Raw genomic sequence first — 16,724 nt, 5'->3', positions numbered from 1 at the left:
ACCTGGGGCCTTGGGAATGGCGGCATTTTTTGTTGTTGTTGTTCAATGTGATTCCAGTTAGGTTTTTTTTTTTTTTAAAGCGTTAAGCTAAAACAAAACATAACTGCAAAATGAACATAGAGCAAAATAATGGAAAAACCAGGAGCAAAATAAAACCAAATGCCACAGAAATGGATGAAGGAGAGGAAGAGAATCTCCACTGTGGAGAGAAGGCACAGCAACAGGGTGAGCCTCCTCAAGCACACATCAGAGTTTCTTCCAATAAGACTCCAGTAAGACAAGTTCTAGAAGGTTCCAATTCTTCATAAAGAATTTTTTTCCCCCAGAGAGAAAGAAGGTCTAGAGAAAACTGGTGTACTGGGCCTGGGTCTGTCCTCATGCAGGAAGGGGGCAGTGGACGCTGTGGGCAGTACTGGACAAAGTGACTTGAGCTCTGGGCCCAGGAACGCTGAGTCAACACTACTCGGGAGTTCAGGTTTCTCTAAATCTCAGCTCTTTTGCTCCATTCAGAGGTAGGCTTTGTGGTGGGAGGCTGGTTTGCTCAGGGTCACATTCTGACCCAGCGTAACCCACCAGTTGTTCGACAGAATGTGGGCTCCTCCATGCTCGCATCAGGTAAGTGTGAGCAGATCTACAAATGTAAATAGGTACGTGTATGCACGGAGGGTCAGCTGCTGACAAGGCAGTTTAGAAATGACTGACTCTCCAAATGGCCCTGTCGTACCATCTGGGGACTGGGTACAAAGCATTTCCTTCATGTTTTCTCTCTCTGCTCAAATCTGTATTTGCATAGGGATATTCAAAAAAGCTGGCAAATCTCTCCCTGATCCCTGGTGGGGTTTTTGGTGATGAAAAAAATCAAGGATGTGGGAGAGCTGCAGTCAAATACGTTAAAAAACAGACAAATATACAATACCACATATAATTTTTTTTTTTTTTTTGGAAAACCAAGTTTTTATAAAAAAGGGTCAATTCTTTCCCTTAAAAACTGTTTCTTTTTTTATAATAGGAAAAAATAGTCTCTTATCTATCACCCACAATATTGTCCCTATTTTTTTTAAAACTAATAACCGCTTCCTGAAAGTAATTTATAAATTTATTCAGCCAAGTGGGACGGGGAGGAGAACTGTGTCAGGGTTTCACCAGGCAGGTGAGGGTGGGGAATGACGCCCTGAGACCATTTTCTGGCCAAGTGTTAAGCTGCAGTGGTCACTGCTGAAAGGCCTCTGTCACTTGCTGGGGTTTGGAGCTTGAAGGCTGCACGTTGGGGCCTGGCTTAGGAAACAAGTGATTTGGAGACAATTCTGACTTTCTGGCCATGGGTTGAGGGAGTGAGTGAGCTGCAGCGGGCAGTCCAGGAGTCCAGATTTCCACGCGAGGGGACAGGCCTCGCCATAGCTCCAGCCTGGGCTGACACTGAGGCAGTGGGTCCCCTACATCCCTGGGGTGTCCAGCCCCTTCAGAAGCTGATCAGTAGCTTTGGGGCTGGGACTCAACTGGTTCTTCTTGACTGAGTGACAGTTTCCAGTGAAAACTGGACTGCATGTGCTCGGGCTGGGAAAAGGCAGGGAGCAGGGGAAAGAGGAAGGAGGGGGTGAGCTGCACAGTTAGCTGGAGAGCAAAGCGCAGAAGGAAACAGCTTTCAAACTCAAAGGAAGGCAAAAGGATCCCAGCTGACAAGCACAACTGCTGTGGGAGAGGACGCGTCGGAAGCCACGAGGGAAACGTCCCAGGAAGAGGCAGTGGTGATGGCCCTGGCAGAGGGGCTGGGCGGTGGCCCAGCAGCCCACAGGCCAGTCTTGGCCAGTTATTGGAAGCGCTGGATGTAAAAAGGGGAGATGATGAAGTCACATTCATCAACACATTTTTACGTGAGATTACTCTTGGCCGCTGGCTGGAATGTGAGTAAACGTACCCCTTAACTTTGAAGGCGACCAGGAAATAAAAAAGAAACTATTTGACTTCTTGGTTGTTTTTTACAAAGTCCCAATTCTCTTGCAACTACTACCCAATCCTCGTTGCCTATACTGGGGGGCCCTGCAGGGCTGGCTGGGGGACCCTGTGCCAAGCCTGATGCTGGTGGGTATTTCATGGGGATGGACAGTGTGTCAGGAAGAACTGGTGGAAAAGGAACTCAGTGGGGACTTGGTCCTCCGAGGAGACATGCCAGAAAGGGGCTGGAGCTCAGGAAGCGCTGACTCTGGCGAACGGCTCTCCAGTCAGCAGCCTGGGCAGATGCCCTCCTGGGCCCAGCTCGGCCCACCTTGCTGGTCCAGACCACAGGCTGGTAGGCGTGGGGTGCAGGGTGGAGGGGCTCGCCGAGGCTAGCGGAGGAGACCTGCCTGAGGTGACTGTGCGTGAGGCGCCGTGACAGCTGCTGCTCGAAGCACTAAACCCAGTGGCCGCCGTGACTGTCGGCCTCCGACAGGCTGAACACACGCCGGCGTCCTTTCCTGCCACTCCTGACTAGAGGAAACACAGCGACAGATCATAGAAAGCCTTTAACAATGGAACAGTGAGAGGCGACACAGAGGGAGGGGACACAGAGCAGCAATGGATGCCAAGCATCAACGAGAGCACAGGGGAAAGGCTGAGGGGTCCACATGTGTGTTCATGATGACAACTGAGGGGGACGGACAGGGAAGAGCCAGCCCCCACCTGGCCCCCAGGACGAGGCAGCGTCAGGACATCTAAGAACCAAACTGGCCCGCATGTGCAGCCTCATCAAGGGACAGACAGCGAGGGCTCAGTCCTGTTGGAAAGGTGAGATTTGGGATCACCAGCACCATCTGTTCTCAGTCAGAAACCTCAGGTGACAGAAGAACAAAACTGGCTGTCAGTTTTTGATGGGACTCAGGAAGAAGTGAAAACCTTGCATCTTCAGGACTGCTGGAAAAGGGCAGGGTGTATGGCTGGTGGGGTGTGGCCCCGTCAGCAGAAACAAGCAGATCTCTGACCCCAACTGATGAGGTGACAGTTCCCAGTATCCCACGGCAGGAAGGCTGTCCATAGAAGGGCAGAGTTCTGGGAAAGCCTGATGTGCAAGGCGGTCCACACATTTTCCCCTGGCCCCCTGCCCCACCTAGCTCTGATCTGAAGACCTCTGAAAACCAAGACTGAACCACAAGGGCAAGGCCTGACCCTGGGCGAGCAGGCCAAGAGGGGTTCTAATCATGACTTCGAACTGGTTCGAACCAGTTCAGTCACAGCCCATGAAGCAAAACCGGAACAGACCTGAATTTTTCAAATTTGAGTACAGCAAAAGGAGCAGCAGAACAGGAAAAATTATGGACTGAAGCCCTGGAACGGGATATTTGGAAGAGGCATAGTGAGCTCTTTTAGGAGCCTGATGTGTGAGACTGGATTATTGCCAGGACTGTGGAGAGCAACACACATTCAAAGGGGCACAGTCGGCAGCCGTCTTTGAGTGGGGCACTGCTGTTTCCAACTCTGCTAGTCAAGGGATTTGGCTGGTATGCAACGTGCATGCTGCCCTTTTTTTTAAAGAGGGAAATTAAGTTTCTAGCAGGGCTTCAACCCATCATTTTTCCGGTTCCACTCATCATTCTGCTTCACCCACATTGTTAAAAAAATTCGGGTCTGTTCAGATTTCACTTCACTGGCCATGACTGAATCGGGCAGACCTGCTTCAAAGCCCTGGTTCTAACTGGCTGGAGCAAAAATGTCAGGAATATCTCACTGGGAAGGAAAGAACCATAATTTCTGAGTCAAATGAGTGAAGTCTAGAATTAATGCACGGAGAAGACTAGGGAGGAAACAAAATGCATCTCACTCAAGGCTCTGTCCCTGAGAGTCCCGGCTGTCTGTGACATGCACATTTGGAGACACGTGGAACACTCTTGGCTGTCTCAATTTCAGCCCTGCTCGAGTGTGACTCTGTGCTGGGTGGAATATGAATTCTGTTCAAACAAATGGTCCCGTGAGCAGGTAGGATGGGCCGAGATGACGGCAGAGAACAACCTGTCATGGTCAGCCCCCCAACACCAGGCACAACCAGGAACCAAGCTCTTCTTCCTTTCTTTCCACTTCAGTTTTTCCCATGGAACCTTGGGGTAAGTGTCAGAGGTCACCACAGCTCATAATTTAATGTGCCTTAAACATGGACACTGGAAAGAGATATGTGGGGCTGCTTGAGGAACTCTGTGTGGGTCACAGAGCTCTCATATAAGGAAACGGTTTCCTTACCAGAATCCCTCAAAGAGTGTGTGTGTGCACACGGGTGTGATGTGTATGCGTGTGAGTGTGCATGACAGTGTGCATGTGTCACTGTGTGTGTGCACAGGGGTAACCCAGAAAATATTTGAAAATATTCCCGCTGGTCCTGCATTTGGCTCTAAAATTTGGTCCATTTTTTCTTTCCTGCCGTATGTTCTTTGCAATCTCAGCTTCTCAAAACCATGAAATGTTTAAGAGGGGGAAAAAAAAAAGCTGACTCTAACTCTGTAATTTTCTCCCCAGGGATCAAGCAGGGGCCACCCAGGCTCCTTATCCTGGATGTGTGGGTACAGGATGCTGGCTCCTGGACACTCCCGCAGCACAGGGTGCCTAGCCCTCCTCAGAAAGCACTTGTGCAACCCACTGCCCTCTGAGGACCCCAAAGTGCTTTCTCTAAAGGGCAACGGGCAACAGATGGGCTCAGGCATTGGGTGCTAAAACCAGACAGTGAAGTCCCCTGGGGCACTGCATTAGGAGGTTAAGAACTGTCCCCAGCTCTTTCTGGTTGGTTCCTTCTGTTATTCGTTGGAGAATTCAGATTTGACCCTTCCTTTCATTCGCAGTCTCTTGGGCCCCTAGTTTAAGTGCCAGTGCTTGCTGTTGCAGATCCTCTCAAGAGGCTCCGTGAAGGTCTCTGAGAAAGACACGCACAAGCAGGTGACTACTGCCTGGGGGCACCTGTGGGTGACAGGCACATGATGACCTCTGGGCAGGGCCCCTTCCCCAGCTGAGAGGCCCTCCGCCTGCACTGGGCCTGCAGGTAAGGCTGCTGTCTCCCAGAGACAGGCCCTGCAGTCTGTACCCAGAAGGGTAGAATTTATAGGGACACCCCAGAGAGATGGGGAAGGGAATCAGCTTGTCTCTGGGCTCTGGCCTTGTGGACTCCAGTGAGACTCAAAGGTGTCTTCTTCATGGACCCTGAGCCTAGCTAACTCCCTCCTCCTCTGCTTTCATCATCAGTGACACCACCTCAGAAAGCCTTCCCAGCTCCTCAGGCAGCGGTTCTGTGCTGTCAGAGTCCCTGAGCACCTCCTCTGACTGACATCAGCCTCCCCTGCCAGACTGTGAGCTCCGTGCTGTCCTACCTGCACCCTAGGGCCTACATATAGGAGATACTTGACAAAAACCTGGTGGAAAGGTGGGGCGACCCAAACCCAAGGTAGGTAAGATCCAGGGTGACGTTGATGAAGAGGACTTAGAGGGTGGGTGTGGAAGGGGCAGTGGGGAGGACCACTCTAGGGAGACCATGCACATTGGCAGGGGAGAGGCCCTTCATGGGCTGCCTTACCCAAAGCTGGGTCTCTGGGAGACCCTGGGGAGGTGTCTGAGCAGGACTGAGGAAACGAATCGGAGATTTCACAGGGCTGTCTCAGAAAGTGGAACATGGGCTTGGAGTTGCCAAGATGAAGGTTCAGCCCTTAGACCAGCTGCTTGGCCTTTTCTGAGTTCCTGGGGGGTGGCAGTATGGCAGGACTCACTGACAGTATCTACCATATGCTGACGACCATGATGCCTGGCACATGGTGGGTGCCCAGTTTTAGGAGGAGCCGAGAAGGCCATGTAGGGGCTAACGGGTGGGAGTCCATGCCATGTCAACTGTTATGACAGTTAATGATATCCTTGTACAATTCAAGCTTCAAAACCGCAGAGCAGAGCTATGGACACTGTGCCTGGCACCGTCACCTTGTGGGTTGTGTCTTTCCTGGAATAGCCCACTAAACACCTGCCCGTGCAAAGTGGGCCTTCCAGAGGGAAGAAACAACTGGAGTTTGCTAATTCAGGGTTTGAAAGGGCCCAGCAGCAGCTGTAGCCAAATGAGGAGCTTCCTGGACTCTAGGTATGTTTTTGACTCAGGACTGTGCCCTCAAAACCCTCTGTGATGACAAATGGCCCCTTGGCTGGCCTGCAGCTGTTTTTTCTGGTCCAGGCTGATGGCTGCAGGCAGAAGCCTTGGCCCAGCTGCAGCTCAGCTGGCCATCTGAGGATGTTGCCCTGGCAGACTGTGGCCAGGGCCCTGGTAAGAGGACAGCTTGGTGAGCAGGTAGTCCAAGGTGGCCTCCCCTGATCGGGAACCTGAGCACTGGGCCACCACTCTGGGCAAGTGGTGGGAGGGCAGCTGGCCTACCAGAGACAACCCCTTCTTCTGTCCTTGGCTCCCCAGCATGGCTCGGCAGGACACCAGGCAGATGTGGGAACTATCTGGCTGGTCCCACTCCCACAGGGAACACGGAAGCCCAGATGCTGCTAGCTGGATGGACAGAGAAGCCAAAGGCTGCCCAGAAGTCTGGCATCCCTGAGAGGTGTGCGATAGGTGGGCCTTCTGGACCCGCCATGCTGGCTCCACATTCCTTCCAGGGATCAATAGCTGGCTCCCCTCGGCGCCTGCTTCCCGTTTGGAGTGCAGTACAACCTGCCTACAGGCCGCCCTTCAGCAGCAGTGAGTTATTCTGGTGTCTGCAGAGTCAGGCAGGCAGGCTGGGCCCGGGGCTTTTACTGTCACATGGCATAAAAAACGGGGATGGCACAGTGGCCTCTGCAGGGCAGATGTGGCGGGGTCCCTGACATGACTCATGGCCCTGCGGCTGCCTGGATCCTTGGCAGCCAGGCAATACCCCAATTTCTGAGATGAGAAAACACATACAGGATATGGTGGGGGTGTACGCAGAGGTGCAAAGGGAGGCCAAGAGAAATGCTCACTGAGGCTCCAGGGAAGGCCGGGTCAGAGCCCCGTGCCCTGCTCAGTGAGAGCCTTCTGTATACAGGGGCGTGGCTTTGATAACGGGGGTCTTTGCAGTTTCAGTTTCAGGCAAAGAAGTGTGTGGCCCGTTCATGTAGCTCCTGGCTACGCCTCTTTAAAAATGGAAAAAAAAAAAAAAAAAAGTGTCCTTGGCTACATTAGGAAGGGACTTTTCACCCAAAATGCAAGTGTGTGTGTGTGTGTGTTTGGGTGCACAAGCACAGACACAGAAATGGACATGTGCAGGCAGAATGTGGTTACACATGACACATGAACATGGAGCCTTGCACATCCCTCAGGGCGAGCAAAGACCAGGCTTGGGTCGGGGAGACAGATCTGTTCTTGACTTCTGGAGAAACCTGTCTGCATTTTCCAAGTACCAGCCAGGGCACAACAGGCTCAGAGGTGGCCCAATCTGGGGCAAGAAGAGGAGCCGGGGTAGGCTGGAGAGGGTCTAAATGCAGTGGCTCGAGGGTGACCCTGCTGCCTGTCCTGTCTCCTCATGCACGTCAATAGCAGATGGAGGGAAGAGATGCTCAGGGGACGACAGGGCCAAGGGAGGAGGCGGGCAGATGAACCAGGGGCCTATGCCATAGGCAGACCAGGCTGGGTTAGCCCTTTGGGGAGAATGCAAAAGCTGAGAGCACCCAGAGAGGGAGGTGCAGGTACCCAGGGAGATGTCAGCTTCCTGACACAGGGGCCCACCATGATCCATGCCCGGCCACGCCTGGTTGTCACAACCCACCACTCAGAACTGAACGTGGGCTCAGTAAGGTTCCCTGGAAAAGGCTGATCCCTGCGGAACAGTGAAGGACACTGAGGGCTCCCACTTGAGGGTGCAGGCTGGAGCCTCCCGGGCTGTAGGATTAGTGAGCTTGGCCTCTGCAGACCACAGGATGCCTCACATCTCTCAGAACCATGGCGCCTGGGTCTGCTAGGGCCCTGCCTCTCTGGCTGCATTTTGGGGGCAGTGCCGTTCAAGAAACAAGTCTGGTGTCTTCGCTCCCTGGTCCTGTACAGGTGGCAGCTGAGAGTTAAGGAGGGACCACTCACGCCACTCATCCTAGGCTGACTCCGGGCCCCCCACGCTCTGCTCTGGTGTGCATGATGAAGACACGTTCTCTCGTCTGCTGGGTTTGCAGTTTGTATAAAGTTAATGGAGGGAATGATGGTGCCTCCACCGTATCTGGATAAAGCTCTCACAGGACGACCAGGTGTGCCTCTAGTTACGGGGACTTGGACCGCACCAAGCATTTAAAGAAGAAGCTGGCATGTTATGGAGGAAGAAGGAATAGCAAGGACATTAATTCTATCCCCAAGGTTCACACAATTATACCTGGGAAAGCCCCTTCTCATCGTGACCCGAGACCACGAGAGGTGGTACTGGGGTGGATTCAGTGTGCCGCTGGCCATCCACCCACTCAGCTCCGAGGGTGGTGGGGCCTGTCAGTAGGCCAGTCTAAAGCAGGAGCTGAGCCATTGGCCCTGGGTATGATCTGAGAGTGAGAAACACCCCCACGGGAGAGCCCTCTCCACCTCCCATCAGTGGTCGCAGAGTAAGTGGTCACAGGGTACCCCCCACACTACACTGAAACCCGATTTTTTCCTACTCTGGAAGACGTGGCCAGTACCTGATGGGCTCTGGGCTGCGGAAGGTGTGGATGACAAGCTGGCGCCTGCTGAGTCGCAATGGCTGGTGGTACCACTGCCGCTGGGGCTCCCGCTGGTGGACGGCGGCGATGGGGAGGACAGGGGCGGTGAGCTGTGCTGGTTTATGCACTGGGCCACAGCAAAGCCTACAAGACAAGGTGCAACATGACCAGGGAGAAAGCTCGCGGGCTGGGCAGGGGAAAGGGGGAGCCGCACTTCCCACCTCTGTGTACCTCAAAAGCAGGACTAGGGGCCGCTGGAAACCATGCCAGCCTACTCCCTGAAACCCTGGCTCTGCACCATGAAATGAGCCAGCTGTAGCAGGACTTAGGCTTCCTAGCAAAGTCCAGACAGGGGTGCTAACCTCCTCGTGGCAGAACCCAGGGCCTTTGCTAACATGCCAGCACTCCGCCAAAGAAGGCTCCAGATCCAAGCTCTGAAGCCCCTCTTGGGTGGAAGGGGAGAGCCCCAGAGACCTCGAGTCTGCTGAAGTCAGGTGCAGCAGGAACAAGCACTCTGGTAGAAAGTTCCCAAGCAGAGAGCTGTGAATGGCCTCAGGATGCTGCGGAGCAGGAACCCTGTGGTCCCCATGGCCCTTCAGCACAGGGGAGCGGTCAGGCCCCATGTTGCAGAGCCAGTCAGACCCAGGCCAAGTCTGGCTTCATTGAGGAAGCTCCGGAACAAGTGACTAGTTACCATGTTTCTCTGAGTCTCAGTTTCCCTAATGAGGAGCTGGGGGCATCAGCGACACTCAGAACTGTTGTGAGGATTGACTGAGAGTGCCTGGGCTTTGGCACGTGGTGAGGGTACAGATAATGTGCTGTCCTTTACAGTAAAATGCAGCCAGTTTCCCAGCCCGGGAGCCCCTTCTCCAGTGGACGGTGTTTTCTACTACCAAAAGTCTGCCCTTCTATCACCCACTTTTCTAAAAGGGCCATGAAAACCATATGTGGAAGAAATTCTTGTTGAGAATTCCAGGAGCCTGTGCAGACCATGGCAGTCTCTGCTACAGCCACTGGAGACTGGGCAGGAACTAAGGTTGCAATGCTTAGAGAACTGAGCTGCTTCTGGGCCGGGTCAGCACAGCACCAGGATAGGGCGGGGTGAGGGTGGGGCAGTAAGACCTTCTCCTAGCTGGGAGAGGAGACCACAACCCTCCTGGCCATTCACACCAAGACTTGCCACTCCTTACACCACACTTACCCCAAACCTCACTCACACCACCATGCACTACCTGAATCCCACACGGTTCAGCTCCCTGTTGGCACTTCTTCCAGAAGGTTCTCCCCAGGCTCTGACCTCGTCTTTCTCAGAACCCAGGAAGGCAGTGGGGTATAGAGCAGGGGTATGCAAACTACAGTCCACTGCCTGTTTTGATAAAGTTTTATTGGAACACAGTCCAGAGGCTTCATATACGTACCATCTACGGCAGCCTTTGCGCTACAGTAAGAGTTGAGCAGTTGCCACAGAGACTACCTGGCCCTCGACAGAAACAGTGTGCCGAGCCTGGTGTAGATGGTGGAGCACGGGCTCTGGTGCCAGCAAGCCTGGGTTCTGACCCCGATGTGTACACTCACCAGCTGTGGGACCCTGGGCAAGGGTCTGCGCCTCCCTCTATCCACAGACGGGCAGGCAAAGTGCTTGGCAGGGTGGGGCAAAGGAGCCTGTGCTCTGTGGCCCTCCCACTCCTGGCCCCGCTGAGATGCTATCTTGTACTGGTGCTGGTGTGAGATTATTTTCGTCTAGGGATTAGCTCCTTAAAAGTTTGTTTTTGTTGTTAGTTGTCACTGAATCAATTCCAGCTCATGTGTGCAGAGTAGAACTAAGACTTAAGGTTGTGACCTTCTGGAAGCAGACTGCCAGGCCTGTCTTCCAAGGTGTCTCTTGGGTGGATTTGAACTGCCAACCTTTCAGCTAGTGGTGGAGCACTTAACCACCTTTTGCCACCCGGGGACTCCTTTTCCTTAAAAGTTAGGGACTCTATTTATAACCCTAGCCAGGTCCTCCTGGTTTTAGGGACTTTGTAACATGTGCTGACACCAGTGTGTCGCTGGAGGCCAGATGGGCGCAGCGTGAGGCTCCGAGCTTCCCTCCCGCTGAGGTCTGCCTGCTGGAAGATGGCAGACTAACGTACTTGGAGTTCTCAGGAAGAGGCATTGTGTGATATATTATGTGTGTGGGTATGTGTGGAGGGGGTGGCCCTGAGATTAACAACGGCAAACATCTTCAGCCAATCCAAACAACAGGGAGGAAGATTCCCAGGGGGCAATCAGCCACAGCCCCACAGAGCCAGTTTTATAGTTGCTGACTTCTGAATCACTTCAAGTGGTAAACCCTCAAGTTCACAAGCTGTTTACTTGCCTCGAAAATGAATTACCCCTTCACAAATCAAAATGTCAAGATGGCTTTTCCCGAGCTGTTTATTTACCATGAACAGAGGGGCCGGGAGAGGTCGGAACAAAGTCCACAGGAAGCTTTTTCCGCTCCCGGCAAGGACTCCAACCCCAGTGAACAAAGGGCATGCTGTCACCAAAGTGGTCGTGAGTCCCTTTCTCTGGAGACACGTCTCCTCTTGCTCTCAAGCCCTGGTTTATTACCGTAAGACAGCTGAGACAGGGTGTGTGGTAACCAATGAGATGCTGAAACTGCAGTCCTGAAATTCCCAGGGTACTACAGTTCCTTCATTTGGCGAGTGGATCGGGTCAAGCCATAAACTGGCTAATAAATACCATGAGTCTTTCACGGGCTCTGAGAGTTGAATAGAAAAGAAATTGCCAACCTCGATTCTACTGGCTTGCAGGGCCTAGTTGGGCTATCAGAACAATCCTTCCCTTGCTTCCTGCTGTCAAAGCCCTCCCTCCCCCCAACTTCCCCCTCTCCCCGTCCTCAAGGTCATTGGTGACGCTCTTTTGCTGGGTGCCCAAGAAACTCCGCAATTTCAAGGCTGGGGTGGTGGTGACCTCTTCGAAAGTTCATCTGATGGGTCGACGGGTTGGGGTGGTGCTGGGAGAAGTTAAATCCATGGCAGGAGCACCCTTCCTCCTGCTCTGGCTTCACCCCAGCAAGGCAGTTCCTGATGGACTAGCTTTGGTGGAGTTACCAGGGGCTTCCTGGAAGCGAGTGAAACACACATGGGCTGCCAAGTACTTGGAAACACACGGGTGGGGTCTAGATTATGGGGACAAGAGTGCAGGTAGACAGGTTTCCTGAGGATCTTCTCCAGCAGATAAAATTCTGGGCTCTTCCTTGGTAAGTCTCAAGAATGGCCTGTGGTATATGTGTCAAAAGCCATCGGATTTCCCTGCCATCTAACCAGCTCCGCCTCTAGGAATTTATGTGACAGGACGGAGGTATTGAACTAAAGCATTGGTGTGTATAATAGAGCACTGGAGATGGCCTACATGCCCAACAACTAGGAAAGGCCGAATACACGTCCAAGCGAAATTCTCTGCTGCCGTTAAAAATGCTGGTATCGGAGTTGGTCTCCCTGAGCAGAGCACAAGAAACCTGACTGCAAAGATGCTTAGCTATTTTGTGCAAAAACGATCATTTCTTTCACAGCTGCACCTGGAATCCTCCAGAGTTAAGAGTTTGGGACTCCCAATATTGCTAGCTGTCTCCCAGTACCCCTTCTCTCTTCACCTACAGTTATAGAATCTAGCAAGCTAGGCATGGCCATGTGACTACGACCTGGCCAATGAGACAGAAATGGTGGTAACACATGGGACTTTCAGGAAGGCTCCTTAAAAGGAATGGGGTGCACCTTCCTCTACTCTGCTTCCTGGAGCATGGATATGATCACTGGAGCTCCAGTAGCTATCTTGGACCATGAGGATGAACCACACATTAGGGATGGCAGAGCACTGAGCAGGAAGGAGCTTCGGTCCTTGATGTCTGTGATTGTGTCCCCCTCAAAATATCTGTCAACATGGCTAGGTCATGATTCCCAGTCTTGTATGACTGTCTACCATTTTATCATCTGATGTGATTTCCCTATGTGCTGTAAATCCTATCACTATAATGTAATGAGATGGATTAGTGACAGTTATATTGATGAGATCTACAGGATTAAAAAAATTAGATAGGGTTTAAACCAATCTCTTTTGAGATATAAAAGAGAAGCAAGCAGAGAGACAAGGGGACCTCATACCAAGAAAGCAGTGTTGGGAGCAGAGTGCATCCTTTGGACCTGAAGTTCCCGCGCTGAGATGCTCCCAGACCAAGGGAAGGCTGATGTATCACGAGGACCTTCCTCCAGAGCCAACACAGAGAGAAAGCCTTCCCTTGGTGTGAGCGCCCTGAATTCGGACTTCTAGCCTACTGGACTGCGAGAGAATAAACGTCTCTTTGTAAAAGCCATCCACTTGTAGTGTTTCTGTTATAGCAGCACTGGATGACCAAGACAATCCCTTTGTGGAGCCCTTGACTACCTGGGTCTAGGCTTCCATTACTAGAGGGGAAAATAACTTCTCTTCTGGGTTTTCTTTAGTATGCAATTGAACCTAATCTTAACTGATACAGTTGGGGAAAGCTTTGCTAATGCAGGCATGTGAGCTGAGCCCAATAGGGACAAGGGACTGGCTGGCCTCCAGAGCTTCTGGCACAGGGAAAGTGGCCCTGCATCTCCCGTGGGCAATCTGGGAGCCGTGGGGTGACTAGAAAGAAGAGAAGAAATAAGTGAGATGAGGAAGGAGAGCCCTCATGACTGCCAAATTGTCAGGAAACACTCCCTCAACTCTTTCCATGCTTGGTGCACTTTTTTGGTGGAAATAGTGAAGGGGCCGAGTTTCTGTGTGGCTCATACCAGGCCACACAGAGATGACACATGAGGCCAAGATCCAGAAACAGTGGGGTCCACAAGAGCCTAAGAGTGGGAAGGGCTTGGCTGTACGCGGGGGTAAAACTGGGGGGTTTTGGCCAATTGCTTCCTAAATCTCCTGGGAGCAGGGGGCCATGCTGACCTCTGTGATCTGCCTGGAATGCATGCTGCCTCGCACACTGTAATTGCCCTGAGGATATTAGCTCCAGGGTCAAAGTGTGACCAGTGCAGGTTAAAAAAAAACAACAAAACAACAACCTACCCTCTGGAAGGCGTGGAGTCACTTGAGTATATGGGGGAATTCCACGGCGCCCTTCCAGGGAGCTGAAGTGGAAGGAACCCAGCTGGCTTCACTTCAGGGATTCTGTGTTCTCCTGGACAGCACTAACCTCACCCCTCAGCCCGTCCCCTACAGATGCGCCCACATATTACCTACTTCCAGAAAGGACTGGAGGTGGCTGTATTTTAAAACCCAAACTTAAATGCCACAAATACTAAATACTGAGAGCCACTAAAACAAAAACGAAACAACGAATCCAACAATAAAAGGCGGATGGGAGGGAAAAGTTACACTGAAGAGGCTTCCGGCCGGGGAATGCTAACGAAGTTTCTCCCACCTTTTGGCTCTAGGTTTCCTGGGAGCCCAGACCTAAAGGAGAACTGTCCCAGGCGACCGCGCTCTCACGACACACCAATTCACCCTAAGTTTCTGTGCCATTAACCCTCCTGAGGTAATGTCTTTGAAGGCAGCTGCGAGGAAGATACAGCTGCCTGGCTGGCGATGGAGTCTCATTCTGGAATGATGATGCCATATGACAGGGCTTTTTCAAATCCCATTTTCTAAATGGTGGAACTCCAATTTACATAGCAGAACCTGTGAAAGCTAGAACCTGTGTAAGGTGGAAACCTGTTAGCGAAGGAAAACTCAAATATTCTCACTAATAGAAAGTGACAGAAAAGTGGTAAGACTGCACCCTGTCAAAGGTGGAAAACTTGCGAGACCTGGAAAAACAAGGTGGTCCCGTAGAGCTCCAGCTCTCACAGGTTTCCTTACATATGAGATGAAAACGGAGCAGCTCTGGGGGCCTGGGGCTGGAAGAGCACAGCACCGTGCCAAGGGTGGTCTCCCTCTTGCTTTTCAGACACCTCTCTGGATCTGACCTCTGAAAACCACAGATGTGGCAAGTGGGCACCTGAAAGATGAGCCTGTGGTGTGCAAACTCGAGTGCCTACAAGGGCCATATAGGTGACATATGTGAATAAGGGGGCCACAGGTAAAAAGCTGACAGTCCTCTCCACTTGTCCCGTTTTCCCTTGCTTGATAGAGACATGGGCACCGAGGAACGGCTCTCTTCTATCAGGAAAACAACAGTGCGAGCATGAGAAAATGTGATTCGTGGGACACTCGGCCTTCATGTCAGGGGGACGACAGGGACTGGTGGAGGCTGGGGAAAACTGGCAAGTGCAGCCCCCAGTTTCTCCCTGACTGCTGTTGCATGAGCCATAGGCCTTCATGTGGCCAGGGTTTCGGGTTCTTTAAGAGAAGCTGGATATCTGGATTTTTATGTAAAACTTTTTTTTTTTTTAAGTGTTGGCACCTGAATTCATGTTTTCAAAAAATAATAAAGAGGCCACCCCAGGCAAGCCAAGCCAAGCACGTCTCCTGGCCAAGTGGCCGGCAGTGCACGACCTCTGCTCTGGGCTGAGACAAGGTCCTCCAGCCTCTATTTTGGGCCCTGGGGTATCACGTGTCGATGCCCGAACTCCTGAGACAGGAGGCTTCTTAGCCTGAGGGACCTGACCCTAAGGCAGTTAAGTCTCAGACAGGTGTGCTGCAAAGAGATGCAGTTGTCCACAGACCTTCTTTAAGAAAAAGCTCTAATATTTGGAAGGCAAAGCTGCCTGTTGTAACAAAACCCCAGCATTTATTTCTGCTTGTTCCAGACTGAAAAGCATAAAATAAACCAGGGTCTGAGGGCAACCGATTCAGGAGTGGCAGCCCGTGCATTTGGACAGTCTGGGATGTGAATGAGGCTGGTGGGGTGCAGAGCCCTGAGCCCGTCATTAGCAAATTCATTCTGCAGCTGCAGCTCAGGTTTCTGACGACGACGCAGTGTTCATATTTTCTCACCAGCCCTCACGATGCTGGGAAACAGTAAGAAATCAATTGGCCTGTGACCCTGCGCACAAAACCGAAGACAGCCAGTACGACCGTGGCCTCACTTCTCCCCATGCTGGCTCCTTCCTCGGCTCTGCCCTTTCACCTCCCCATGCTGTCTGCCAATCCCGTGGGCGAGAGAGGGGGGCTGGGATGAGATGAGTTTGGAATTACAGCTGCTGGTGGCTCTGCAAAGATGGCAGCTTGCAAGATCTGCAGGCGCACACACTGGTTCCTTGTTCTGGGCATGACTCAGGAGGCCGGCTCTGGAGCCCACCATCAGCAAGATGACAGCAGAGCTGAGGGTGGGTGCCACCAAACAGAGCGCTATGACTGGGAAAGCCACTTTGGAAAGCCGGGTGTAGGGGCCCATATTACCCACAACTCTTCAAAGAGCATGTGGTGAGTGGTGCTGAGGAAGCAGGGTTCAAATTCAAACTCAACAACGGCTCACCCAGAACAGAACAGGCAAGGCCTGGGTGCAGGCCCAGGACTCCTCTTACGGATCCTCTCAGAGACAGGAACCCATTGACATGTGGGAGGAGTTCCAAGTAGTCATGACCCTGCAGGCTAGCAGGACCCATGGGGGTCCCTCAGCAGTCACCTCCCTCACTGCTAGGACTCTGAGGTTCTGGTAAAGACAGGAGGCTCACACATCTGCATGGAGACTCTTCTTCCTACCCCTTTTGGTGCGTCTCACACACCAGCTTGCATATAATTTGCTGCTCAGCTCTTTGTGCTCAAACTCTAGATTCTATGGGCGTGTTAAGGGCTTCCCTCCCTGGTAACTCTGATTCTGATTTTTCTCTGTCTGCACTGGCCACTTGACCGCCAGCCGGGAAGGCAATGGAGACAGGTCAGCAAATGAGGCCCCTGGGGGAAGGGGCTTCTCTGGCCTCAGCTGGAACCACCAGGCTGGTTTCTGGGACCTCACCACCGGCAACCCCCTAGGTCACTGACTGGCTGCACTTCCAAATGTGTAAAGACTTTTATTTCTGGTTGCTTTCAAAGAGATAGCACGTCCAACATACAAAAATAGCTGGGAACTTGTAGAATCGTTTAGCCTACAGCTCTTTATCCGTGGGCAAATCCGCTTGGATTTTTAAAGACTATACTTGCAAACC

General features: G+C 52.3%; 1 protein-coding gene across 6 annotated transcripts in view; it reads right to left on the bottom strand.

Annotated features, from left to right (window-relative positions):
* The window catches only part of CLEC16A (C-type lectin domain containing 16A), a 250,398-nt gene that overhangs the window by 12,145 nt on the left and 221,529 nt on the right, over positions 1–16,724 (bottom strand). For 3 of the 6 annotated variants that reach the window (XM_064295577.1, XM_064295578.1, XM_064295580.1), the window contains exon 22: positions 8,605–8,769. The exons of 1 other annotated variant lie outside the window; for it this stretch is intronic. In XM_064295577.1, the coding sequence (XP_064151647.1) occupies positions 8,605–8,769 (165 nt within the window). Of the gene's footprint in view, positions 1–992; positions 2,467–8,604; positions 8,770–11,495; position 16,724 lie in introns of those variants that run through there. 2 more of the 6 variants (XM_010597308.3, XM_023557369.2) reach the window with 2 other exon arrangements.

This window comes from Loxodonta africana, chromosome 12, assembly GCF_030014295.1.
Source record: "Loxodonta africana isolate mLoxAfr1 chromosome 12, mLoxAfr1.hap2, whole genome shotgun sequence".
Classification (NCBI taxonomy): Eukaryota; Metazoa; Chordata; class Mammalia; order Proboscidea; family Elephantidae; genus Loxodonta; species Loxodonta africana.
Note: the sequence above shows the minus strand (reverse complement) of the source record. Positions and strands in the feature narration are given on the sequence as shown.